At 46.5% G+C, this 27,170-nt stretch overlaps 1 protein-coding gene across 2 annotated transcripts in view; it reads left to right on the top strand.

The window, feature by feature from the left end:
• The window catches only part of TENT4A (terminal nucleotidyltransferase 4A), a 47,293-nt gene that overhangs the window by 14,088 nt on the left and 6,035 nt on the right, over positions 1–27,170 (top strand). For both annotated transcript variants that reach the window (XM_058564373.1, XM_058564372.1), the window contains exons 2-11: positions 12,772–12,895; positions 13,926–13,972; positions 14,944–15,064; positions 17,822–17,929; positions 19,090–19,218; positions 21,622–21,835; positions 23,831–23,957; positions 25,077–25,177; positions 25,861–26,033; positions 26,519–26,677. In XM_058564373.1, the coding sequence (XP_058420356.1) occupies positions 12,772–12,895; positions 13,926–13,972; positions 14,944–15,064; positions 17,822–17,929; positions 19,090–19,218; positions 21,622–21,835; positions 23,831–23,957; positions 25,077–25,177; positions 25,861–26,033; positions 26,519–26,677 (1,303 nt within the window). The remainder of the gene's footprint in view (positions 1–12,771; positions 12,896–13,925; positions 13,973–14,943; positions 15,065–17,821; positions 17,930–19,089; positions 19,219–21,621; positions 21,836–23,830; positions 23,958–25,076; positions 25,178–25,860; positions 26,034–26,518; positions 26,678–27,170) is intronic.

Raw genomic sequence — 27,170 nt, 5'->3', positions numbered from 1 at the left:
TGTGCCCTGCTCCTCTTATACTAGGGTGCCTATGTTCCTCGCACTGAGACCCGCTGAGCTGCCTGGGGCCTGGGTAGCCATCAGGCTCTGGCTCTTTGGCTTATTCTTTGCATCTGCACATGGGAGCTGCTGTCAGTGTCTTCTTTTTTTTCTTTTTCAGTTATTTTATTGAGGTCATAATGGTTTATAACATTGTATAATTTCAGGTGTACATTATTATTTATCAGTTTCTGTATAGACTGCGTCATGCTCACCACCAACAGTCTCATTTTTATCCTTCACCTAACGTGTGCCCCTTTACCCCTTTCGCCTACCCCTCCCACCCCTTTGTCCTCTGGTAACCACCAATCTGTTCTCTTTATCCATGTGTTTGTCTTCCACAAATGAGCGAAATCATGTGGCATTTGTCTTTCTCTGTCCAGCTTATTTCGCTTAACATTATACCCTCCAGGTCCATCCATGTTGCAAATGAGACGATTTTGTCTTTTTTTATGGCTGAGTAGTATTCCATTGTATATATATTGTATACATATATATATGTATACATTGTATATATATATACACATCTTATTTATCCATTCATCAGTTGGTGGGCACTTGGGTTACTTCCACGTCTTGGCTATTGTGAGTAATGCTGCAGTGAACACAGGGGTGCATAAGTCTCTTTGAATTGTTAATTTCAGATTCTTTGGATGAATACCCAGTAGTGGGATAGCTGGATTGTATGGTATTTCTATTTTTAATTTTTTGAGAAATTTCCATACTGTTTTCCATAGTGGTTGCACCAGTTTGCATTCCCACCAGCAGTGCATGAGGGCTTCCTTTTCTCCACATCCTCTCCAACATTTGTTTTTTTTTTGTCTTGGTAATTATAGCCATTCTGACAGGTGTGAGGTGATATCTCATGGTAGTTTTGATTTGCATTTCCCTGACAGTCAGTGATGTTGAACATCTTTTTGTGTGCCTGTTGGCCATCTGTATATCTTCTTTGGAAAAATGTCTGTTCATATCCCCTGCCCATTTTTTGATGGGGTTGTTTCTTTTTTGGTTGTTGAGTTGTATGAGTTCTTTATATATTTTAGAAATTAACCCCTTGTTGGATATATGATTTGCAAATATTTTCTCCCAGTTAGTGGGTTGTCCTTTCACTTTGTTTGTGGTTTCTTTTGCTTTGCAGAAGCTCTTTAATCAAGTGTCTTCTTGTGTGTGTTAAGTAATCCAGTTTTTAAAGAAGAGCCGATTGGTGCTGTATTCCCTGAAGCCTGCCGTGTGCCTGAATGACAGATCTCTGCCTCAGAGCCTCTGCGTGTGCCCTGTGTCTCTGGCTTTGAATGTTGTGGAGAAGTCCGAGGCAGGACGGATTCCCCCTTTGGTGAAGGGGTTTGTTTTGATTACCTGCCTGTCTGAAGCCTTCCTCTTGTCCCTGCCCTGTCCTTTCTTTTTTTTTTTGCTTTCCCCAAAGCTGCAGTGCATAGTTGTGTATCCTGGTTGTACGTCTTTCTAGCTCTTCTACGTGGGATGCTGCCTCAGCATGGCTCGATGAGTGGTGTGTAGGTCTGCGCCCAGGATCTGAACCAGCAAACCCTGGTTCGCCAAAGTGGAGCATGCAAACTTAACTGCTATGCCACCAGGCCAGCCCCAGGCCCCATCCTTCCTGCAGTGTCTGTCTCAGCATCGGCCTCAGCATCAGTTCTTCCTGGACATGGCCACCCTTCCACCCACAGACTGGTTTCTGTCTTCACTTAGGGAAACGGTCGTCTGTCGAATCTTCCACACGTTACTGGTTTCATCTTCCTGTTGATGGGCAAGTCTTTGTCCATCCAGGTCTACCGTTTCCGTTTGGATGACGACGATTTTTTTTCCTCTCTGTCCATCTTATTTAAATAGGCCCTTTTTGCCCTTAGCGCAGTAGCTTCCCTGTCCTCTCATTCTGCTCTTTGTCATCTTCTTTTTTTTTTGTTATTGAGGAAGATTCACCCTGAGCTAACATCTGTGCTAGTCTTCCTCTATTTTGTATGTGGGTTGCCACCACAGCATGGCTGCTGACGAGTGGTGTAGATCCGCGCCTGGGATCCGAACCTGAGGTGCTGAAGCGGAGCGTGCTGAACTTAACCACCAGGCCACTGGGCCGGCCCCTGTTTGTCGTCTTTTAACCCTGCTTTCATTGACACGTTCTTACCACGATTTTCTGTGGAACAGGCACGGTAGTGGTTTTCTCCTGATCTGTAGGTTGTGTGTTCTCCCGTTCTGGGTTCCTTTCTTTCTTTCTTCTTTTCTTTTTTAGCTATGGCATGTTTACAGGGTGGCCTTCTCTGCCATGCCGACCCCCTCGCCATCTTAATGCTGGTGTAGCATGAGTGTGTTCTTACCGAGCCCTCTCCACCTTACCTGAGCACTTTGAGCCCAGGCTGCAGGTTTGAAAGGCTGACCTTTCTGGGCCCTGCCGGTGCTCTGGGTGGAGAGGAGAACCTTGGGGAGAGTCAGAGGCTACCTTTTTGGGGGCCCGGAGTCTGTTCCTGAATTATTTCAGCTTTCTCAGGGCTCACTTCTTCTGGCCAGTCCTTTCAGTCCTTTCAAAAGCCCAATGGTTTGTTTGCTCTGAAGTTGGCCCATTCGGGGACTGACGACTCTGACTCCTGGGAGCTCAGGCTCCCCCTGGTCTCTAGGCCACGCTGACTTCCTCTGGTCCTCCAGCCGTCCAAGTTCATCTTCGCCTTGAGGCCTTTGTCTCGTTCTTCCTTCTGTCAGAATGCTGTCCCCTGATGTCTGCATGTCTGGCTTCGTCTTTCCCTTCTTCTGGGCTCCAGTACCAGCTGTTTGGGAGGCCCTCCCTGACCACCTATCCTAAGTAGCCATGTGGACAGCCGTGGGCCACCATTGGGAATCTCTGCACAGCATACTACACTTTTTTGGTTTATTTTGGTTATTTACTTAACTCCCCTCTCCATGCCCCCTCGTCCCACATAAACTCAGTCAGAGCAAGGGCTTTATTTTATGTTGTCTTGCTCACTACTCGATAGCCATATCAGAACAGAGCCTGTTAGCAGTAGGTTTGCCGTAAGTAACTGTAGAATGATGAATCACATCTACTTCTGTACTTCGATATTGACTTAAATCTTTGGATCCATTAACTTCTTTCCTATCACTTTTTGGTAATTTTCCAGTACTGTTGTCCTTTTTCTTAAAATTTTTTCCAGTCATCTTGGTGGGGCCTTGGGAGGTTGATGTGTGCTCATCCTGCCTTCTTGAGCTGGAACCCCTGAACCCCTGTCCTGAGACTTTAGGAGGTTGACCTGCTAAGGAAAATTGGTACTAATGACTTGTCTCCTTTAAACTAGATGGAAATCTTCCTGGCTGATTGACTAGAAAGTAAATGTATGATAATTAAAAGTTACATTAGTGTATATTCTTCTGATATTGTAAATCAGACTTCACTTTGATACATGTACAAATATTGGATACAACAAAGTTAAATAGCCTTCATTACAGTAGACTTCTCAGATCTGTTAACGCACTGGTGTGCAGGATAGACCTGGCCCTTGTGTGGCCACGGCGCACTGGTGCGTGGCAGGTGACGAGCACCCACAGTTTGCACCTCTGTGGGCTGCGCGGAACTGGACACGGTTAGGCTTCACCGAGGCCTTTTCCGGTCTTGGTGATGTGGAAGGTGGCCGGCTCGTCTTCCGTCAGGTGAGTTACACACACAGGCTTCCTTGCTCTGTGGGGCATTGGGACGATTTGTCCCATCAGGCACTGGCCCCGTGAGAGGCTTTGCATGTCTGACATCGCTGCCGAGTGGTCAAGGCCAGGCAAGTAGCTGGTGGGGAAGGAGCAACCCCACACTCGGTGGCCACAGGGTGTGGGGACTCCAGAGGTCTGCAGGGGGCAGACAGAAAGGGGCAGTTGATGGGAGCAGGAGGCTCCAGAGGGGCTGTGAGCAGTGGTCGGCAGAGAGGCAGCTGTGGAGGTGCGGTGATGCCTGAGCTCTTTACAGCCGACACGAGGCTCAGGCAGATTGGTGGACCTCTGAGCTGTCCGTGAAAAGGGGTGATTATGATGGTTATCAGAATCCTCCTCAGTGAAGTGTGTCACGCGGTGCCTGCACACAGTGAGCATGGGGTATTGTCAGCTGATAATAAGAATATTGATATGATGGTATCACTAATGAATTTTAAGTTTTTTTCTCCTGAGTCTGAATGCAGCCTCAGAATCCTACTCAGCCAGCCATCTGGCAGCAGTGCCTTTGATGAGAGGTGCACGGTAGAGAAAGCCTGTTAGCTGTACTTGGTGTGGCGAGGCCAGAGAGGGTTGGGGTACTTGAGAGACCACACCTTCCTGACACAGGTCTCGTCTGGTTCAGTCTTTTGCATCTGCAGAGGTTTCTCTGGGATTGTGGGGTAGCTTTTGTAGGAGCCCTGTCTTGGGGGGGTGTATGCTGCAGTCTGGGGTAGCTTCCTAAACCAGGGACTTGAGGTGGCACTAGAATCAGAGCTTCAGTGATGAAGGGGCGTTTTAGCCTTGCTGGACCTCGGAGCTGAGCAGAGTCACAGGAGTAGTTCCCAGGACCTCCAGGAGGCCTGGCATGGCTCACTCTCAGGTACAGCAGAGCCAGAGGGAAAGCCCACACTGATTTGGCCTTAGTGTAAAGGCTAAAGAGGGCCCGAAGCTTAAAGAAGACTTAATAAGCACAGTTGTCGTCTGCCCTTTGACCTTTGGAGGTGAAGTCATTGTCAACTAGTAAAGCTGAAATGATAAAACCTTTTTTTGGTTATGATTATAAAAGCAATAATGTACTTATTGAAGAAATTTGGAAAATACAGAAAAGAAACTACCCATGATTTTCTTGCTAACACTTGAGCGTATTTCTTTGTTCTTTTTACTGCTGCTTTAAATATGTCACAAAGGTGTCATTTTATATTTCTTTGTTTAAATCTAATTCTAAAGAAGCGGTTCCTCCTATCACTGAAAAGCTCATTTAAACAACTTTTACACATTGTATGGATGTACATTATTTCCTAAATAATCAGAGAGTTATATTTACAGCCTCCACTCTTTATGAGGGACCACAGTGACTTTCCACACGTGTTTCTGTCAAGTCACCTCCTGAGTGTGGCTCCCCAGCTCTGTGGCTAAACGCTGAGTTTGAGAGCTACACAGCTCTGGGCTTGAGTCCTGGTTGTGTGATCCTGGACCAGTTACCAGCTGTCTAATGAATGCTTAGTTTTCTTCTCTGTGAAGTGGAGACAATAGTATTTGCTTCAAAGACTATTTGGGTGGCTCTAATGAAAAGGCTGGTGATGTGGGTGGTATGGTGTAGTATCCCAGAGAATTGTTTTCAGACTCTTAGGTCTTGCTGCCTCAAGAGATTGTCCCAGCTCACCTTGCCATTGAGGGTAAGGATCTCTGGAAAGATGACAGAAAATATAGCTATTTTCATTTCAGAGATGATCCAGCTACTTGAGCTAGCAAGCAAGGCTCGAGGACCTTGGCTTTCAAATACAGCCAGTGGTTCTGTCTGAGCGTCCTCTAGGTGGCCTGCAGTGGGCTGTGATTGTGCTATGGCTGCCATGCAAGGCTGGGTGGCAGGTGGCCCGAGCCAGCATGCACGGCTCAGCGCAGTGCTGTCTTGGCCTCTTCTTGTGCCCCAGCAGCTCTCCCAGCCGTGAGCTCTTCTTGTGGTGGGGTCCTGGATTGCACTGTGGGTTCCTTAGGACACTGGTGTCAGGAGACTGAAGCCATTTGATCACTTTTGCCCCATGATGGGTTGAGGATGTGCTGAGCAAGTGGAGTGCTTCCTGCTGGGTTTGCTCCAGCCTGTACCTTCAGCCTGGGGTGGTTCTCAGGATTATAATGCAAAATGGCATAATAATGGTTCTGAGTAGTTGTAACCCTGTTCACTCAGTTTGCAAAATGTGGGGCTGGCTGCTTCCTGGTCGGTGAGAAGCTCCCAGGTGCCTCACCAGAGTACCCTCTATAGAAACCATATCAGCACGTCCTTTCTTCTCTAGCAGTTGGTTCAGAAGAAATGTATTAGATTAAATACTTCTGCCATGGCTTAACTATAAGCTTCTGATATCTGAGCTCTTGCTTTCTGTTCTGAGGGGGGAAGAGAAGATTGTCATGGTTCTCTGGCCTCTGAGTGGCCCCAGGGCCTTTGCTTGGCGTTTACTATGCTGTGTTTGCTCTGCTAGGGCAGAAGAGTGTCATTCCTGCTGCTTGCCTTCAGTTTAGGTTCTGAAGGGCCCTCAGACATCTCCCTGCACCAAGGTTCAGTGTGACTGATCCCAGGAGGGGTCTTGGAGGGAAGGGGACGAGAAAGCTCCACTTTTGCTGGGAGCTGAATTTGCATGGATCAGAGTTAGCGCTTTGATGATTCCAAAGCTGCAGAGCCCTTCTGTCCTAGCTGTTTTATGAATGCTGGTTGGTCTTAGCCTTAATGACCCTGGTATGGCCTTCGCCTGCCCGGTAGCAGCCCTGCCCTCCCAGCGCAGCTCCTGCCTGCTCCTCCTCCCATCTCTTGCTTAGCTCTCAGGCCCTCGCTTTGCAGCAGCTTTTCTCAAAAGCCTCACTCTGCCATTAACATTTTAAAACCGCAAGCTATGCAGCTTTGTTCAAAGCCCCAAAGACAGGTGCACAGGTAGGTCTCTGCCCCGAGTGGTGAGAAGCTGAGGGGCAGGCTGATGAGAGCCCTGGCTTAGCAGCCACCACATCGAAAACATCAAGGAACACTCTGGAAGCACAGGAGGTTTCTAGTTTGCAGTTTCATTTAGTTTCCTTCCACTCTTGAGCTTAGATTAAAAAAAAAATAATAACCTTTGAAAACCTGATTCAAGGTTTTCTAAATAATTGGCACGGATGTTAATTGCCTTGTAATGTAATTAAAAATAAATAATAATGATTTATAAATAGCTCATTCACTGTGTCAGTAAGTGGGAACTTTAAAGAGGATCATCCACCCCTGAAGATGGAAGTGCTTCACTCATTCTCTCATGATGTCTGCACCTGCCACTCTGCAGCGCCTTCTTCCTGGTTAGTGGAGAGGTGGGTGCTACCTCAGACCCTGTCCGTCCGACGGAATGGAGTCTGAATCGTCGTCTCACTTGAGTGCGTCAAAGCCTGCTTTAAAATCTATAAAACCCCAGTAGTTAGCTCCAGATGTTTTCACTAGCTCATTGTGTTTGGCAAAAATGCAGACAGTGAACGTTGTGGAGCTGAGTGGAGGGAGCTCCAGTTTCTGAGAAACCACTGGCTTTTCAAGGCTTTTGAAGATTTTAAGATGAGTTGGAGGGAGGGGAAGAGGGAGAGAATAAATTGACAGTTGAAGGCAGTTTCTGATGTTTTCCATTCCATTTTACATTGTGATAGAAAAGCCTGGTTTTCCCCAAGGGTGTGGAATTGACCAGGTTCATGGAGGATGTTAAGTTAAACTCTGCATCACGTGGTTAACAGTAGGGATGGGACTGTGGGGAGCAGTGTTGAGGGTTCTGAGATCCAGTGAGTTGGGAAAGTTGGACACATTCGCCCTTCAGAGCACAGCTCGTGTTTAGTAGGTTCGGGGGCTGAAACTTCTCGTAACCACATTGGAGGAGGGCTCGTTCATTCGTTTGGCTCCTCTTTTCCCTTAAGAAAAGGATGAATGAAATCTGACCTCTGACCATTGCTTTCCTTAGAAGTAGCCTCGGGATTTAAAATCCAGGGGAACAGGCAGACCCCAGTGCATCCCCCTGGAGACCAGCATCATTAACCCTCCTGGCCTGTGTCTTTTGCCCCTTCTCTTTCCACAGTTGTATTTTAAATACATTTGGTTGTCTTCGCTTCGGGCCCCTCGTTTCTTTGTGTCCTCTACCTGCTGCAGCACCGCTGCGTGTCCTCCTGCACGTCCTCATTGGTTGAGTACAACGAAGTCACCTTAGAACAGCTCACAGATTGTGCTGGGAGCCGGGAAGGAGCAGCTTGGCCTGGGGCTGGGTAGTCTTCCCGGTGGGGAGGCTGAGAAACCTGGGTGGGGGGCCTCACCGTGGCACGCCTGCCTTCAGAACCAGCCGGTCCCGGCTTTGATTCAGGTTTAGACAGTTTGGAACCATGCAACCCCACCAGCACAGCTTCTAAAATCAAAAATCATCCTCCTGAAATGAGTCATCTGTTTTCATCAATAGCTTTATTAGCTATCAAATTAGATGGTTTGATTTTCTAACTGAATAATCTTGTCTTTCGCTCTTTAAAATAGCTTATGGAATTGGGTTTCATAAATATTTACAGGAACTATAAACCAGATACTAAGATAGATACTAAAACATTACTGATCTTGATATTTGGTACTAGAAGCAGAAATTAATTGGGGAAATGTACTAAAAATTGAGAAATCAGTTATTACCTTCTGAAGGGGTTTGGACTCTTAGAGTGATAGTAGATGAGAAATGTCTTTTCTCATTTTTCACAGAACTTTGTTTTCTAATGTTTGGTTCAAAAGTAGACTAGAAAATAATGTTTCAGCTTTCTGTTCTCGAGTAGTTTCATGATTAAAACATAAATTCACTGAGAACTGTGGTCTCACCGTTTCCACCTTTCTTACAAGAACCAGAAAATGAATCATTCTGGGCTTGCTCCGCTCTGATATGTTGATCTGAGATCCTTCCAAGTTGAATCTCAAAGTCGCGCCTGCTCTGTGTGGACCAGTGGCCATTGCCGGAGTGAGTGTCTCCGGGTCCGCTGCTCACAGACACGCTGTCAGAGGCGGGCCTCGTTCATGCGTCCCACTGCTTGCCGTGCTCCTTTTGTACACGTGACGGCAAACCTTTCCCACTGTGCGTTCCCAAATTGATGACACGACTTAGATGGGGCTCAAGCTGCCGCCACAAAGCACTCAGAAGCTCTGCTTTCCCGGTGTTCTCTCTTTTGACCCCACAGCAGCCTGAACACACGGCTCCTTGGCTTCGTGTGAGGTTTGCGTTGTGCAGAGGTTTCCGGAGTTCATTCACGGCCACATAGCTGGGCAGTGGCAGGCAGGCCTCAGGTGCCAGTGAGTCCTTGCCCTCACGCTTGCTCCTTTCTCAAGTTGCCTTATGGTCAACTTCTAATTCCCGTATTTGTTGGATCTGAGGTGCCATTGCTTGAAAACGTTGACCATTTGAAATTGTCGTTTTGTTGGTCAGAAATATAGGCTTCATATAGACAACTTCCTATAAATCAATCGACCATAAGAGATGTGCCGCTGTGAAATGTGCCATGAGGAGAGAAGACGTTTCATTTTAAACGTATCCGTGCTCAGCCATTGATGGAAAGACGCATCCCAGAATATGCAGTTTCTTAAAGTAATGTTAGTATAGAATAAAATAACGCAAACTTTTTGTTTAGCGCTGTTTACATTTTTAAAAGAGCAGTTGGCCATTTAAATGGTTTCTGCTAATAAATGAAGCTATCCAGTACAGGAGTGAAATATTTCTTGGAATATTAATTTTTGATGTCATTTTATAGGGAATGTAGATCTTAAATGACAAGATCATAAGTAAAATATTTATTTTATCAAAACTTGATTTGCTTCCGTCCACACACATAGATCAGATTTTCGCCATGAACAAGCACACTTGTGGCGCTGGAGGTCAGGCAGTGAGCAGGTGAGCCCTTTCCCACTGGAGGTTGCCTTCCCTGGGCAGAGACAGACTCCAGCCCATCGCCACGCCCCGCAGTGAAGCACGCAGCGGGCGGAGGAAGAGCGAGTGCCTGCTGTGGCTGGGGAGAGGGGCACTGCCTCGGTGTCCTGCAGCTTCTGTGGAATTGCTCTGATTCCACAGTTCTTCTTGGGTCGGTCGGCAGTGCCCCCTCACTGGCTGATCACCACCCCCTCGCCCAGCCCTCGATGCTTCCTCTCTCCTTCAAGGGTTCCACGAAGAGCCCGCCCAGCAGGGGCAGGCAGCTGCAGGGGCTTTTCATGTCTGGCCAGACGTCCTGATGGTTGTTAGCCCTTCCTGTGTGTTTCCGCCGATGGCGCCATCACACTCCAGAGCGATGCAGTCTTCAGGTGGCTCCAGGAGTCACGCAGGGCCTTGCTGGTCCCTGCTTGCCTCGAGGAAGGGCCAGCAGGGGCTGGGCAGAGCCTTCTTGTCCAGCCAGTCCGCCAGCAGTGTTCCCCAGAAGGCAAAGCAAAAGTACTCTACTATCTAATATTTGTTACGGCAGTTGCTAATTTTTAGATACAATTTAATCCGTATTTCAGACAGGTATATTATTAGTGTATCTTACTGGTGGAACACGACAATGAAATCAGGAGGCTTGTGTGTTCCACTTGGCACCACTTCCTGAGCTGGGAATGTGGGCATTCCTCCACCTCACTGTTTATCTCTCCTGAAATACGGGGTTGGAGGGAGGAATGCTAGGGGACCCCCTCTTGTCAAGCAAATCAACAGACATCTGATAAAACTGACAGTTATACTCATCGTGTGGTGTCTGTGCAGACCCACGAGGGTTCTCTTCATGCTCTTTCTGCTGGTGCACTGAGGGTCACTGAGGCCGGCAGGAGTCCTGGGGAGCAGAGGAGGGACTGTTTTCTATTGTTGTTATTTCAGATGCACCAACTTACAAGAAAGTTGACAGCACATTCTACTGTGCAAGTGCAGACTGCAGTGACGCTTTGGCGAGCTGGAATGCCCTGTTTACAACATGCTTTTAATGTATTAAATTTGTGGGATGTGGATAGAATTTTAGCATGCTAGGTTTGGTATTCTTTTTCCATGACTTTGGGCCTATTGTTTAATTATTCTAGGCTTATATTATTATGTCTTTAGATTTCTATACTCCTGTTATCAGAACAGTACTAAAAGGTGCAGCAGAGCACGTGCTCTTAGTGCTTCAGATGGACGAACTGCTCACCAAGGGTGACGGCTCTTCTTGTGAAGAGCCCACTGCTGCCTCCCAGACAGCTCTCCACAGTGACAGCGACGGACACGGCACCCTCCCAGACGTCCTGGGTCACCTTTGGCTCTTCCCTGGGGTGGGCATTAACCCACTAACCTGACATATCTAGTCCTGCTAACAACATTGCCAAATGGTAGGAAGTTTTAGGTGAGACCTGAAACTTGACCATGCCTGCTGGGCTGCTGGAAGAGAGGTGGCTAAATGCTTAGTGTGTAGTTGGTGCTCAGTAATTGTTGAAATGATAGAAACTTTGCCCGCCAAATCGTGAAGTTTGATATTTTGGAAAATATCTGCATTTTAATATTGCATGACATTACTATTTTTGGATTTATTAAAAACTGGACTTGTGGCTGTCTGCATTGGCAGCATGCTTAGGGTGAGGTTTTCGTTTTTTTGATTTTTTTAAAAAATTAAACATGATAAAATTACGTCCCAGTGATGGCCTAACTGGGTTGCAGGTGTACTGTGAACACGGGTGTTGGGGATTTATTTCCTGTTGGAGTCTGTGTGTGCTTTCATTGGCCTCGAGTAGCCTTAAAACCTGCTGCTGCATGTTAGGAGTGGTCTCTCCAGATGAATTTTGGGGGTGGGGGAGGCCGTACTTCAGGTGAGAGAGTTGAAGTTGGCCTTAAACAAGAGCCGGTAGAGGATAATAGGTAAGGTAATGAGGTGCCTCTTACCTTCGTAACTTGACGCTGATGGGTGCTGTTAAGAAGTATTGCCTGCTGTTGTGTGGACTATTTTGCTAGCTATTGAACTAACGTTATTACTGTTGTTATGTTATTATTGAGCTAATTTTATTTTGTCTTCTGTTTGCTTTACTAGTCAAGCCTAGAGTGGAGGCAGGGGAATCTGACTTGTTATAATCCCCAGGGTTGGGTCCCCCACCTAAGCTAATCCCTGCACGTAGCTGAGGGTGACCGTCGCTCCTTCCTACAGAAGGAGTCTGCGGCACGGCTCCTGGGCCCGAAACTGAGCTGCCTGAGCCGTTGCCCCCGCCGCAGGACTGGCTCTGTCGCCCGTGGGGCTGACGACAAGAGAAGGGACTCTTGAGGCACAGGTGTAAGGCGGCCTTCGGAGTGCTCTCCTCTCTCCTGAAAACACCCTTTCAGGTCTTTGCTAGGAAAGAAAGAGAGGGCCGAACCTACTTCTGCCCCACACGTTTGGTGGTTGACCTCCTTGTCGGGTTTTAAGGAGCGAACACTTGAGTGTTGGATTAAATGAGGCTTCTCTGCCTCCAGGGACTCTCACTTCTCTGTGATGAGATTGTGAGGTGCTGGATGCTGGGTCCAGAGCGTTGTCAGAGGAGATGGGCAGACCCTGACTGCCGAGACTTGGGGCTGTCAGGCTCTGTGAAGACGCGGGTCTTCCTCACCTCGTCTGTCCATTTCCTTCACCTCGGCCTGCCTCAACTGCATCCACGCTCTTTAGCATGAGGCACAGGAGTTGCTCATGGGGCTCTGGAGCACATCAGAGTGGGGGCGACGTGCATGCCAGGGGAACCGTGTTTACTGTGCTGCATCAATTGGAATCGTCTTTCATCCTTCAAAGATGGGATTCTCTCAGTTTTGTGATGAAGTCACTGAAATGGTTCTTTTGGATAAGTCTTCAAATGCCAATCGAAAGTTTTGATATATGGTATTGACAAAATTCACTCGTGTTACTCTGTGGTTCTAAACCCGTACTGTGTGATTTCATCCAGCACAGAGTTTTCGTTTCATTATATACTTTTTGAGGAGAAAAGAAACTGTATTTTAAGTAGCCAGAGTATATTTTAGTGTGATGCTGATCTAATAACAGAATGAGAAGTGTGGTTAAGTTTAATTGTAACTCTAGTATGTTTTCTCTTTTGTCCGCTAGACTTCATGAGGAAATAATTGACTTTTATAACTTCATGTCACCTTGTCCTGAAGAAGCAGCCATGAGAAGAGAGGTGGTGAAACGGATTGAAACTGTGGTTAAAGACCTTTGGCCAGCGGCTGATGTGGGTATATTCTGTGTACTTCTCTGTCACACACAAGTAAATGTCAGCGCCTGTGGTCGTCATGTGTCTGTGTGTCTCTCGCTGGCCCAAGGCGGTGGTTCTCAGGTGTGGTCCTGGACGGGCAGCAGCTCCTCACCTGGGAGCTTGTTATAAACGCACCTTCCCCGCCCTCCTCTGCACTGCCAACTCAGAAACCTAGGGCTGGGCCAGCAGGCCTGGGTTAACATGCCCTCCGGGGGTTGACGCCCTTGAGTGTGAGGACCTCTGGCCTAAGGGAGTATTTTTGGGAATGGTGTGATTATTTTTCTTGTTTTAAATTCACCTTAAGGTTAGAAATTCTACCCCTTCACCCCACCACACTTCATAGCATATGTTCATTTTTGTGAAACTTGAGAGTATCTCCTCTCAGACCGCTGTCACAGTGAATGAACACGTGTTCAATGGGATGAGGTCCATGGGCGTGTCCAGTGCTTGACGTGTCCTCTGAGTGGTCCATGACAGCCCATCCGCCGCTTGTGTGCTAGTCAGTCAGCCTCCCCTGCCCGTGACCGTGCCTGATGGGTGACCAGTGACGGACGACGAGCTGAGCTGCTGAAGGACACGTGTGCGCTCACTGGGCAAGGGCAGCCACTCAGTCCCCACATTTAGAATGATGGACAACATTTTTGGCTTTAAACTTGAGTGCCCTGGGACAAAGCCCCACCCTGTGCCTTAGCTGCGGGTTTGAAAATTGTGGGAGCATTTAATGAACCCAGCTCTGAAAAGTCCTTGGCTTGGACTGGGTCTGGGCAAGGCCAGTAATAGTTTCATCTCTTAATTTTGAGCTTTTAAAAATTTCTTTTTGGGATAGGTCTTTAACTTTAAACTTAAGAAGATTTTGTTGCATCGTTTTCAGTATCTCTTGTCCCAACTTACAGGGCGGTTCAGTCTTACCCAAGAGTAGGAGTGAGGCCTTTCTTTCAGTGAGAGGTGTTGGGAGGACGCGTGCTTGAATCGTCGCATGTTCTGAGACAGTCGCTCTTTCTTGCAGGTACAGATCTTTGGCAGCTTTAGTACAGGTCTCTATCTTCCAACCAGGTGAGTACTGCATCTTGGCACAGATGAGTGTTCACGTTTATTCAGCAGAGGGAGGAGTGGGCAGTGTTCGTATGTGTGTTAAAGGCTAGAAGTAGGTTCCTTGTATTCAAATCTAAGGCTAGAAATGCGAGCTAATGGAACAGACTGTGGAGCACAGAGGATAAATTGCAGAAAATAAAATTTAGTTTAGTATTATGATAATTGACTGCTTTGCATTTTTCCTTTTGCACTTAATTTGATGGAGTACAAAAATGCCGGACACTAAAAACATAAAGATGAGTGAGAGGGCCATGGGAAGTAAATGCAATAGGAAACCTTGTTCTGCTGATATTTTTGGATATGTTTTTGAAAAATTGATCTTATGTTTTAATGAAGATACAAGCAAATTCTATTTAAACAATAGTTTGTAAAGATTTTATTTGATAGAAAAACATCAGACTTTAAGTTTGCATTGTAAAATCATTTTCCAGTGTTTTTTCGTTAAGAAATCTTTTAATATCCAAATCAATTTTATGTGCATTGTTTCATTACAAGTTTATTTTCTGTTAACCCACTGTTAACATTTGGAGACTAAAGAGGCTATCCTCCCAGGATTTGGCATTGGCAGGGCCAGTGGGGAACTGAGTAGATCTGAAGTGTCCAGGAATCCCGGGTCAGCAAGAGTGATCCAGTGTAGACAGCACAGAAGTATAAGGACCAGGGATCCTCAGAGGGGAGGACACTTTCATTTCAGTCCCCTAATTACCTGGTGATGCTGGGAGAGACTGTCAGCCTCTTTGCTTTCCATATTTATGTTGCAAATAGTTCATAAGCTGCATTTTATCTCCCTAGGAGGGTTATGCTTAGTGGGGTCATGTAGGGCCCTTGAAGGAGATTCGAGCATGCACGGTCTGGCACTGGTCCACCCCAGATGCGTGCGTTACTGTACAGTGAGGGGAGCAGTGGTTCACGATTCCTTCTGTTCTGTCCAGTGACATCGACTTAGTGGTCTTTGGGAAATGGGAGCGTCCTCCTCTGCAGCTGTTGGAGCAGGCCCTGCGGAAGCACAACGTGGCGGAGCCCTGCTCCATCAAAGTCCTTGACAAAGCCACAGTAAGTGTGGGCCTCCGTCCCTCAGCCCCATGGTGGGAGGCCTTCTCACCCCCGCGAGCAGTCCTGTTCCCTGTGTGTAGCTTATGCTGTTTACAGTAGCTACTGGTTATGTTTGTGAAGACTTTTCCACTTCTGGTATGAAAGTGCTTGTATTTTTTTTTATGGTTAGGATTACCGGCTGAGAACGTGTTTATTGACAGTCTGAACTTAGCAAGTTGTGAGAGTATCAGACTGTACTTGGCACTAAAATATATGATTGTGTCTGCTTTTGTTAGGATGTGTAAGGAAAGGATATTAATATCTGAAACGAGACACATTCAGATGCTGCGCTTCCTGGAGTAAGAAGCTGAATGATTAGACCATGGCATTTACTGCTTAGGAAAAAGATTCCCATTTTCCAAGTTATACTTCAGAAAGAAAAGCTTACCTGTTCCTTTCATTGTTGCAAAAATGTCCATATATGAAAACCCTTTTCTCTTGGGGAGAAGTTGGAAGATGAGACTGCTTTGGTGTGTTCTTGTCAAGGTTCATCTAAGTCCGAGATGAGAAACAACTCAGGAACTGTATGACTGTCAGATCCGTGCCTCTTGTGTGATAGTTACTAGCTCACCTGTGCTATAGGCCAAGGTTTCGTTTTAAATTGGTGTTTTCAGCTTAGATGAAGGCTGACTAAATCCTGTTAGTTCTAAGCAGGTGGTCAGAAATTAAGATGGGAGCTTTCTCTTGCTCATGTGGTGGAACCGTTTGTTCCGCCGCCTTCTAGCACCATAGATTAGCTTTGGCCACTTTCTGAAACACTGACAGGCCTTGTCCCACTTAGTCCTCCCAGCCACTCTCGTTGGCAGATGCCGTTATGTTGGACATTTTACAGGTGAGGAAAGTGAGGCACAGAGAGGTTAGGTGATTAGCCCAGGGTGGGTTCAACAGCCAGTGAGAGGCAGCACGTCGGTTTAGCCTGGGCCTCCCCTGTGGACAGAGAGCTCCCCGTCCGCTCACTCCCTCGGGTGCCGTGCCCTCTCACCTCACCTCTCGCCGGGAGGGGCCACGGGCCGTCTCTGAGGTCCTCCAGCCCTGCCCTTGGTGGCTCTACCATTCATCCCACCAAGTTGGCTCCTTGATGAGAATGAGGCGGGTGGTGGTCTCTGACCAGGTATCTTTGTTTAGATGTAGAGGAGCTAAAGGGCCATGCCTGCTTGTCCTGGGTTCCAGAACATTCTGAAGGACAGAGTGTACACTGAGTAGTTGTTGGAGTAACTGTGTGGTCACGGTGGCCTCATTGCTGCCACACGCCTTTTCCTCTGCTGCCAGAGGTCCCGCGTAGAGTAAGGAGAACTGAGCGGTGGTTGTCCGCCACTGCTCCTTTCTCTGAACATTGGCTGTTGCAGGCAGCCCTCTGCTGGGCAGCCTCACTGTCATCTCTTCATGGGCTCTGGATCCTGGCATGAGGGCTGTGGTAAAGGTGAAAGTTTGTCTGTTTTGAAACACCACCAAAAGTCAGTATTGCAGTGTTACTACTAATCTCCTGAGTCTGGGGTTCAACCTGTGAGTGTATGTGACTGTGCGTGCGTGCAATGAGTGTGAGGAAGGCAGGAGAGCATCAGGACTGATTTGGGGAAAGAAGTCCATGAGTATAGAAAGAAGGTGCTTCGTAGCTGTGCCAGTGGGCTTGGGGAAGGAGGTGTTTGCTGCATGAGGAATTTACCTTGTGGGAGTGGGGGCCTGAAACAATTTTTCATAGGTTTTTTTGGGAAAGCATTTTGTTTCTCTGCCTTCTTGGACCACAGCAGCTGTAGCTCAGCCTGCCTGGTGGCCTCGGTGATCTCCAAGAGTCACTGTCACCACCTGCTGGCCTGTCCCCCTCACATGCGTGCCCGTGGCGGTTTGCCTCCAGGTGCACGTTCTAGGAGCCCAGATCAGGTGTGCGCTGAAGAGCGTGTTCCTGCATTGACTTCTGCTAGACATTGTAAACCTTTTATTATAGCCCAATTGTTTTGATGAGGGGAACATCCTTTGTTATTCCTCAGTGGCTGAAGGAAACACAGCATTGCCCTTTCTCTGGAAGGACACAGTTTTGTGTGTGTGGGGGAGTGTGGTCTGAGTGGTTGTTTGGGCAGCCTTCATGAGGCTGATTTTGAGTGCCTTTTGGTGATAATTCTTGTTGATGAGGGTATTTCAAAAATAGCCTTATATTCTCTGATTTTTCTGGGAAACAATTTTTTTCAGTTAAATTGTCTTAAAGAGTAAAAACCCAAAGTAGAATTGTTTGGAGAAACAACATCAGTGTAAAATATAATTTAAAAAATGGCTTTGAAGTTACTTTGAATGTTTTCAGAAATTCTAGCAAACATAATTTGGGGACCAGGAGCTCCTCCGCGTCACCAGGCACTCGTGGGACAGGGCCTTAGCCAGCTTCTCCTCGTGGTAGGCAGGCCTGTGGAGTCCTGGCCTTTCCACAGACAGTGGCCCTGACTGATGCTCGGCCACCAGCAGGTGCTGAGTCAGGCCAGCAGGGCGGGCAGAGGTGAGCACTAACTGTTGTTGGGACTGGGGGGCAGTCTCGGGTTCCAGGGACTAATGAGGTTGACATGAGCAAAGTCCCCTTTCTTCTCTTCTTTGAAGTCTGGGGTTCATGATCAATAAGCCCGTTTTGTGAATAAGGAAAAAAAAAGCCTCTGTACAACTTAGGAAACGTTTTGATGCCTGACCATGAAGAATGCTGCCTATTAAAGCACAATTTTTTAAATTAAATCTTTGCAGGTACCAATAATAAAACTCACAGACCAGGAGACTGAAGTGAAAGTCGACATCAGCTTTAACATGGAGACTGGGGTCCGGGCAGCGGAGTTCATCAAGAATTATATGAAGGTCATCAGTTAGCACAGTGAAAATAAGCGACTTGTGATGTTGGGTGTTATTTCTCTTACAATGTTAAAAATTTTAAACTGAATGATAGTCTTTAATAATAGAAACTATACAGTTGAGTTATTTATCCTACAATATTATTTCTAGAGATCCTTTGAAATTACATAGCTGTTTTGCAGATTGACTTTCCTTGGCTAAGCATTTCATAAAAAAATTTTAGAGAGCTTATTTTGGAGAGCTTCGTTAATGTTCTTTCTGGTTATTACAAAATGACTCTCCCTGTAGCTCAGTGTGCCCAATTTGCAAGGTTAGTCCATTGGAAGTTGAGTGCATCGTGAGGTGTAGTTTGGGTTGACTTACTTTGGAGGTCTCAGTGCCTAAGGGTGGGATAGCAGACTTGCTCATTGGGCTGACGTATTTTGGACTCCGAGCAAGTGTGTGGTCCAGTTGAACAAATGGTCTTTCCCTCCTGTTAGAGGAAGTGGTGAAATCCTCACTAGGGGCAGCCTCAGCACCGTCACATGGATGCTGCCTCTTCCCACAGTTTCAAGGACCTTGCTCCTTCAGTCCTTCCCTTTCCTTTCATCATCAGGCTCGTCTGAGGACCCTCCCATCCCAGCAGAACATGAGAAACAGCAGAAGCTTCCCCTGTCCTCCACCCCTTCTCCAGCCTCTCTGCCTGTCCTTATTACTTTCACCCTGCTCCCCACGTTCTGCTGTGGTCCTCTGTCTCACAGCTGTACCACCCTCCCCCAACTTGCTCCTCTCCTGGGTGCCTCTCAGGGTTGGAGTTCCCACTTTGGTTCCAGGGCCTTCCCTTGCTCACTGCAGCATGCCCCCTGCCCGCAGAGCAGGCCTTGGGAAATATTTGAAAGTGCTCACTCATTCATTCCCTGGAGCTCCTCTTTGCCTGGGGAGCCCTCGTACAGGGTTCCCCACCTCATCCCTGTAGAACCGTAATCTGGAGTGGGGCTCCCCAAGAAGATCTTAATGAGTCCCTCACATAGTTAATTCTCAGGCCCCTCAAGTTTGAGGATGGTTGGCCTAGAGCCTTCTGAGGGGCAAGAGTAAGCTTTCCTTTCTACCGTGTGAAATTTGCTGTGTGAGAAGTCTTCAGAGGTATGTGGACTAACCAATAAATATCTTTCTGTTGGAATTTACAGAAATATTCATTGCTGCCTTACTTGATTTTAGTACTGAAACAGTTCCTCCTGCAGAGGGACCTGAATGAAGTTTTTACAGGCGGAATTAGCTCGTACAGCCTAATTTTAATGGCCATTAGCTTTCTACAGGTGAGTGTGCTTTCTCGAGAAACGTTGACACTGAGGCTTATGTGGGAGTAGATTCCTCTTGCTCTGACAGTTGCTGCCTGGATTCCTGCAGGCCCTGGTCTCCCTTCACTATTCTGTTCTGGTTTCCTAGAAATTGACTTCTAATTTCCATAATAAAACTCTATTTTGATCAATACTTCTTTCCTTTTGCTCTGTTATAGCTTATTTTTATAGTGGATTTAACTGTTAGAGGAGGGAGGGCTTATCCAGTTCTATTCAAGTGTGTGTAGATCTAAACTCGAGGAAACACCCTTTACATTTAGAAAACTTCCATGCCTTGATGGACAATAAGGAGCTGTTTTTCTTGGTTCTTGGCTATGATTTATACTGAAAAATTTGTCTCAGAAAAAAATTCGTACCATACGTGGTAAAATATTGAAAAGAGCCTTTCTTTTCAAACTGATGAAACATCAGTATTTTGTCTTAAATTATGTATTGGCCTTGTTTTGTTGAGTACTGTGGAAAAATCTATCAGTAGAAAACCTGCCTCGTTGTCATGTGCTGTACCGTATTGATAAACTATACTTATACTTTTGTAACGTATAGAATATTTCTAAGTTAACTGAAACTTTAACTGTCCCATTTGTATTTTCTTGTTCTTTATGAAGTCTTTTCTCTGTGTTTTAGCTGCACAGCGCTGTTCCTCCATGTTGATCGTTAATTTTGTATTTGTGATTGCGCTTCAGTTTTATGTCCAGAATTTGGTCATTCTTCTCGTTATCATTAGAACTACTGGGTACACCACCTTTAATTATTTTGACTCCCTTGACCTGTCTTTGCAGAGATGCTGTAAGAATAGTGAAAAGGGAATTCACACCTATTCCCTTACAGTCTTCGTCCCATCGCCCCGTTTTCCACTCTCACCTTCGTGGTGCTGCCCTTAGAGCCATTCTGCCCTAGGTTTTGGATGTTATTTTGAACTAGATGCAGCCTTCTGTCCTTATTTCCCGTTGTTCCTGATTTGAGCTGTTTCTGGAGCCTTGTAATGATGACTCCCACTGCCCTTTATCAGGCCGTGTGCTGGGCTCCATGCCTCTTGTTGCCTTACCCCATGGGGTCCCTGCGGTGGTCCTGTGACCCCACAGAAGGCTGCACCTAGTGTGGGTGGGATCGCCGTTGTCATCTGCACGTCCCTTAGTGCCTTGCCCATCCTGCCTCAAAGCTGTGACTCTTGTAGGGTGTGAGTTCATCTCATGGCTAGTTGAGGTAAGACAGCCCAACCTTGCCCCGGGCGGGCTCTAGGGTCTGTGATTTTGACCCCGATGGCAAGGCGGAGGGAAGGGAATAGGAGAGGCAAGAAAAAGAGTGCTGCCCTTGTGCCTTTGAAATATGCAAGTCCACAGAAGCCAAAAGTCTTCTGAATCCTGAAAATACTTGTAGACTTTAGAAGGCGTATTTCCTCGTGGAGCTCTGCCTTATAAATATGTTCAGTCGTATGCTTCCACCAGGACTTTTACTTTCCTATGCACTTGACCATCATTTTCTAGATCCGCACTGTCCAGTATAACTTGCTGTGCAGCTGGTAGTGTTCTCTGTCTGCACAGTCCAGCAAGAGAGCGCAAGCCACGTGGGCCTCCTGGGCACTTGCAGTGTGGCTAGCAAGACTGACAAACTGAGCTTGTAATTAATGCGTTGTAATTCATTTAAACATAAATAGCCACACGTGGCTTGTGGCTGTCATACTGGGCAGCACAGGTCTGCGTTGCTCAGATTGGTGAGCCTCATAAATCAGTGACACTTGGTGGCGTGTCAGGAGAGTAAGTCGTTACCTGCTTAAAGAAAGTGTGGTGCTGAACTGGGCAGACGCTGATCTGTGTGACAGGTGGGGATGTAAGTCTGCTGTAAATTTTATGATAAATACTAATTGCCTACATAGTTAAAATTAATCCTTTCACATTGTGGTTTTATGTCATACTGTGATGCTAGTAATTCTAATACTGCCCCCTACTGGTTGTATTTTGGAATCATGGAATTAAGATTTGAATGTAAAATTGCATTCACCATCTAGGTGACTCCAGATTGTGCAGAATATGATCCACTCATTTATTGTATTTGGGAACTTGTGGTTAATCAGACATCTGTGTTTGTAGGAAGTTGCTATATGAATTATAAATTTCAAAGAATTAAAGTATAATAAAAAAAATTCCGGTTAGAAGATTTTATTTCTTTTGAATGCTGTTTATTGACAAAGGCTCTCCAGGCCTTGTTAGTGCTCCTGGCTGCTGCTCTGAGCATCCTCATGGTGCTGGTGAGTGAGCAGGTGCCCGGATGTTGTTTCCTGGAATAGTCCGCTGGAAAGCAGACTTCATCTTCTTTAGGAAATGACTTGAACCCATACAAATTGTCGATGTGTTGCTCTTACAGTTGCATCCAAGAATTGATGCCCGGAGAGCTGATGAAAACCTTGGAATGCTTCTTGTAGAATTTTTTGAACTCTACGGAAGAAATTTTAATTACTTGAAAACTGGTATTAGAATAAAAGAAGGAGGTGCCTATATCGCCAAAGAAGAGATCATGAAAGCCATGACCAGCGGGTACAGACCATCGATGCTGTGCATTGAGGACCCCCTGCTGCCTGGTAAGGGTGCCTCGCTCCATACCTCCCCTGAGCCAGGCACTGGGGGCGTGTCCGCAGGCCCTGGGAGCCAAGCGCAGCTCATCTGATCTGGCACAGGTTCCTGCTGTACTAACAGAATTCATGCCGACACTTTCAGAACTCCTTGTTTAGTGCTTCTGATTAACTTATTGTAAAGTTGCAATTTTGTTTACATTCTGTCATCAACTAGAACAATGTAGAAAGTGAGAATTGAGAAAAGTTCATTTTTTCTCGTTAGAAAAGTATTACATATTCTTCATAAACCATTTACTTCCAAGAAGTATGTCACATAGAAAATCGAAGTATGCCACAATTCCTTCTGTTTTGGTGTGTATTGCTCCAAATTTTTTCCTGCATGGATATTAACATTTATTATTGCAGTCTTTTTAATTAAATGGCATCACGTAATACAAACAGATTTACAGCTTGTTTTTTAACTCAACACTGTACCTAAGACCCCTTCCTGGGTGCACAGGCTACGTTCCGTTCCGGGGATTGCTCAGGAAGAGCCCGAGGCAGGTCCAGTGTGTGCAGCCTTATTCCTGTGAGCGTGTTTAAGGGTGCTCTGTCCCCATACTTTTGGTGACCGTCTTTAAATCTTTGCCAATCTGATAAAACCATGCAATATAAGTTTTCTTTTAGTTTACATTTCTTTAATGATAGTGGGGTTAAACACATTGTTATTTATCAATTCCACAAATGTGTATTGAGCATCTATTAGGTGAGACACTGTTCTTACTGTTGGTGATAGATCAGTGGCAGACAGGCGACAGGAAAGGTGGTGGGGAAGGTCAGCTCCAGGTACACTGCCCGTTTGTCTTTCTCTGTGAGTCCACGCGCCGTGTCTGTCTGTCTGTTGGACTGTTCTTACGACGCTGTGAGTCCTGTGTGTGTGAGGAAGGCCTTTCATGTCATGCTGTCCCCTTTCTTGCCCCAGTTTGTCTTTTGCGTCTGTTTGGTATTTTTTTTTTGTTCAGCCCCTACATATTTTTAGTATGCTCAAATTTAATAATTTGTTTTGTTTTATGGCTTTTGGGGTGTGCAATTTATTTCTTAAACATCTTTTGAAAGAAAACACGCTGAGTATTCTTGTCTGTTGCTTGTAAACGATGGATTCGTGCTGTGCTTTTCAGTGGTGGTTCTCCGGGCAGCGCAGGGTGACAGGTTTGCGTCACCTGCTGGTCTGTGTGGATCAGTTTCATTGGAGACATGTCCGTTGTCTTCAGTGTCTGCTGAAATGTACTTGAAAAACGAAAACTGACATTATCACTGGATTATATTATTAAATCTGGAGAAGATAAAATTCCATTACTTTAGAGTATGTCTCCTAAAAAAAATCCTTACTTACCTGAATTGTGAAGAATGAGTTACATGTGAATTAAAATTAGAAACTATGGTATTCTTGTAAAAGTCAAGCTCCTGGACTGTGGCTCACCTGGGGACTTCAGTGATGGCTTCACTTGATTTGCCGCCTGTCTGGTTCTCAACTCCTGAGAGTTCAGACCTGGAGCCTTCTATCCTAGCGGATTTGCTTTCTGCAGGTCCCGTTGGTGCTGCAAGAGGTCTTGTTGGTGCTGACTGCATCTAGATGTGCCCAGGTTAAGCGCCCACTGTGGCACGCTTGCTGTCGGTGCCGTGGCAGGCTGACTCATGTTCTGCTTTGGCTCCATTGTGTTTTTGACCCCTGGGGAATTACCCTACTTTTTCATGAACTGTCACTCCATCTCAGTGAGTGACATCTCTGTTCGTGGAGGTAGACCTGATCTGATGATGAAATCTGGCCCTCAGCACGTAAACACCGTGAGATGCACATGGGCCATCAGCTGTGCTTTTGCAGGTGCCTGATTTGGCTCTGCTGATGGGGTCTGGAAGTCTCTCGGTGCTGAGAGCCCACCTCAGAATGCCTTACAGGAGAAGATGAGAGACGTCGGGATGGCTCGGTGGTGGGCAGGGTTTCACGGCTGCCCTCTGTTGCAGGGAATGACGTTGGCCGGAGCTCCTATGGGGCCATGCAGGTGAAGCAGGTGTTCGACTATGCCTACATCGTGCTCAGTCACGCCGTGTCGCCGCTTGCGAGGTCCTATCCGAACCGGGATTCTGAAAGGTAACAGACGTCATGTGTGGCCCTCCTGGGCGCACAGCGCCCGTGGCATGGCAGTTCCATGCTGCATTAGCCTCTGCGAAGCTGGCACCCCTTGCCTCTGCCCTTTGCTTCCTTTAAGTTTAGTCATGGATATGCTGTTGTATTTTAGTCGAACCTGAAAATACTGGTAAAGGAAGATCTTCCAGGAATTCAGGAGGCTGTACTTGATTCATCCTTGGTCACGAGTTGAAAACTTCTTATTTGGGGAGTTGACATTTTCTTCAGGGTGTTTTGTTTTGGGAGTGATTTCTGGCTTTTAAAGCTTTGGCATGTGGTGCTGCTTCTTCAGGCTTCAGTCTCCACGGTGGGACACGCAGCTCTGAGTGAGTGTCATCTGAGTCCACAGGCCTCACCGAGCCCCTGTCTCTCCTGCACAGTTGTCCCTCATTCCCCATCTTGGAGCACTTTTGCAGTGTACACTTTTATTGGTAGTGAGAAATCTTTATTCTGACCCCAGATTATGCTGTTGTGGTGGGATTGGGGGGCGGAGCGACGGAGATGGGGGGCCTGGAAAGGGAGGAGGATATATCGTCGCAAGTGGTAGTAGAAACAGTGCTGCTAGTTCTGTTCCTTGGGTAGGTTATGGAATACGTAGATGTTGGGGCCTGGCCCCAGTGGTGGAGAGCTTTTCGTGGGTTTTGTGGCCTCTGTCCACTTCGTGTTTTCAGGCAGAGCCCTGGGCCCAGGTTGTTGCTCAGGGACTCCTGCACCGTCTCCCCATTCTGGTCCCTGTAGTGGAGAACCGGAAGGTCAGGCCTTAGCCATCACTGTCGAGTGCCAGTGGGTGGACTTCCCTACTTAGACACTGGATTGAAGTGGCCCTATGTAGACAGATGTAGGTTCAAGGACTTCTACAAAAGTGAACCCACTTTTTCTATAGTATGATCTCAAACTACATTTGGGCTCAAACATCTGAAGTCGTACATATTTTGTAAGCTATTTCACCTTTTTTCCTACTGTCTTTCACTTAGCAAAGTGATACCTTGTTAAAAACGTAAAGTAGCTACTTGAAAGGACTTCTAGGCTCCGTCATGCCTGTCATGCCGCTGTGTGTTGATTTCCCACGTTGTCCTTGTGCAGTACTCTAGGTAGAATCATCAAAGTCACTCAGGAAGTCATCGACTACCGCAGGTGGATCAAGGAGAAATGGGGCAGCAAGGTCCACCCGGCACCGGATCTTGGTGAGCGATTAGTTCAGTCCTGTTCCTCTTCACCTCCTGACCCTTCATGCAGGAGTGTCTCTTTGTCCCTTAGTGGTAAATTGTTCAAACGCAGAAAATACCTAGTTTTTCTATGAGTTTAATTTAAAACTGTAAGAGTTAGGCCAGCACCGTCCAGGAGAAATATAATTCATGCCACATGGAATTTTAAAGTTTCTAGTAACTGTATTAAAAATGCGAAAAGAAACAGGTAAAATTAATTTTAACAGTATATTTTATTCAACTTAGTAATCAAAGTATTAACGTTTAAACGTGTTATTGCTATAAAAAATTTTGAGGTATTTTGTAGCCTTTTTTTGTGCTACGTCTTTGAAATCCAGTTGTTTTTATACTTATAGCACATCATGATTAGGATGCTAAATTTTCACCTTAAATACTTGATCTGTATTTAGATTTGGTAAAATTTACAGTTGAAAACTATTTACATACCCAGTTCCAAACATATTTAAATATTTTCCAATAACTGAAACAAGTATAATTTAAAAATCAAATTAATTAAAATTAAGTAAAATTAGGAATTCAGTTTGTCATCTCATTAGCAACATTTTAAGGCTCAGTAGCACTGTGGCCGGTGGCTGTCCTGTTGGGGGCGCACATCTGCCCTCATAGTAAGTGACTAACGAGGCTGTGTTTCCCCCCCACAGACAATAGAATTAAGATAAAAGAGCGAATAAGCGCCTGCGACGGGGATCAGCCCCAGCGCCGAGACGCTGAGTCGCCCTACAGCCAGCGCCTGACCCTGTCTCTGCCCAGCCCCCAGCTGCTCTCCTCCGGCTCGTCCGCTTCTTCCGTGTCTTCGCTCTCTGGAAGTGACATTGTGAGTGTGTGCTGGCTGGTTTGTGTTTCTGGAAAACGTCCATAGCAGTGAGTGTAAACTTGACCTCCCCTTTTGTTTTCATCACTGTCTTTTTGTGTGTGAGGCCACCCCAGGTCTGCACCGAGTGGTCCCCACTCTGCCATGATTCTCGGTGACAGTTGGGGGAGCCCCAGTCTGTGGCCATCGGGAGCAGTAATGCCATTCACAGTAGAACTGCAGTGGACTTCCTTCAATAGCTTCTTAAAAACTTACTTGGAGATAAAACATTTAAGTCTAAGTGTCTCTTCTGCATTTCCTTTACATCTTTCCTGTTTTGAAATGACTTGAGGGACATGGGGGCAGATCTGGGCTGCCTGTTGTCGGCAGCAGTTTGGGACGTGTTATGATAACTGGGGTAGCTGGCTGCGCCATGGGCACTTCTGCCCTAACTTGAGGAAGCAGGGCACCTCTGTGTCCAGCTCCTCGTGCTGTGTTTCTACTCACAGGACTCCGACACGCCGCCCTGCACGACGCCCAGCGTTTACCAGTTCAGTCTACAGGCGCCGACTCCTCTGCTGGCTGGCTTGCCCGCCGCCTTGCCAATGCCGAGCGGCAAACCTCAGTCCACCACTTCCAGAACACTGGTCGTGACAACCAACACTCAGGTACGTGGCCGGCTGGTGGCTGTCCTAGGGATGGGCCCTCGGGAACTGTGTCTGAGCTGTTACGTGCTACAGGAGAGGCTGATGCTTTTGAATTAGAAAAAGGCCTTTAAAAAGCTTTGGAAGGTACAGTTCTATTTTGTAGAAATAGAACTCTCTCGTTTTTTGTGGATCGATAGAATGTAATTCATGTCGTTGTGTAAAAGACGTTTCGTTGAGGTCCACCATGCAGGGTGTTTGCAGCAAGGGGCCTCAGCTCTTGAGCACTGATATGACTTTTAACAAGGTCCAGATTGACTGTCTTTCTGCCAGTTGTTGACACACAGTGTGAGCCCACTGTCCTGGGATCGTGCTGGAGAGAGGGACTCAGCTGCTGTCCCTGGGCAGAAACGGACATTTGTCCCTGCTTGCCTCTCAGATCTCAGTGTTTACACTCTTCAAAAGTTTTTAATATAAACTTTAACTTTTTCATGTTATTCATTAGGCAGTATTTATA

This window comes from Diceros bicornis, chromosome 20 (genome assembly GCF_020826845.1).
Source record: "Diceros bicornis minor isolate mBicDic1 chromosome 20, mDicBic1.mat.cur, whole genome shotgun sequence".
In the NCBI taxonomy this organism is placed as follows: Eukaryota; Metazoa; Chordata; class Mammalia; order Perissodactyla; family Rhinocerotidae; genus Diceros; species Diceros bicornis.
The sequence above is the reverse complement of the archived record's forward strand: the minus strand, read 5'-3'. Positions and strand labels throughout refer to the sequence as shown.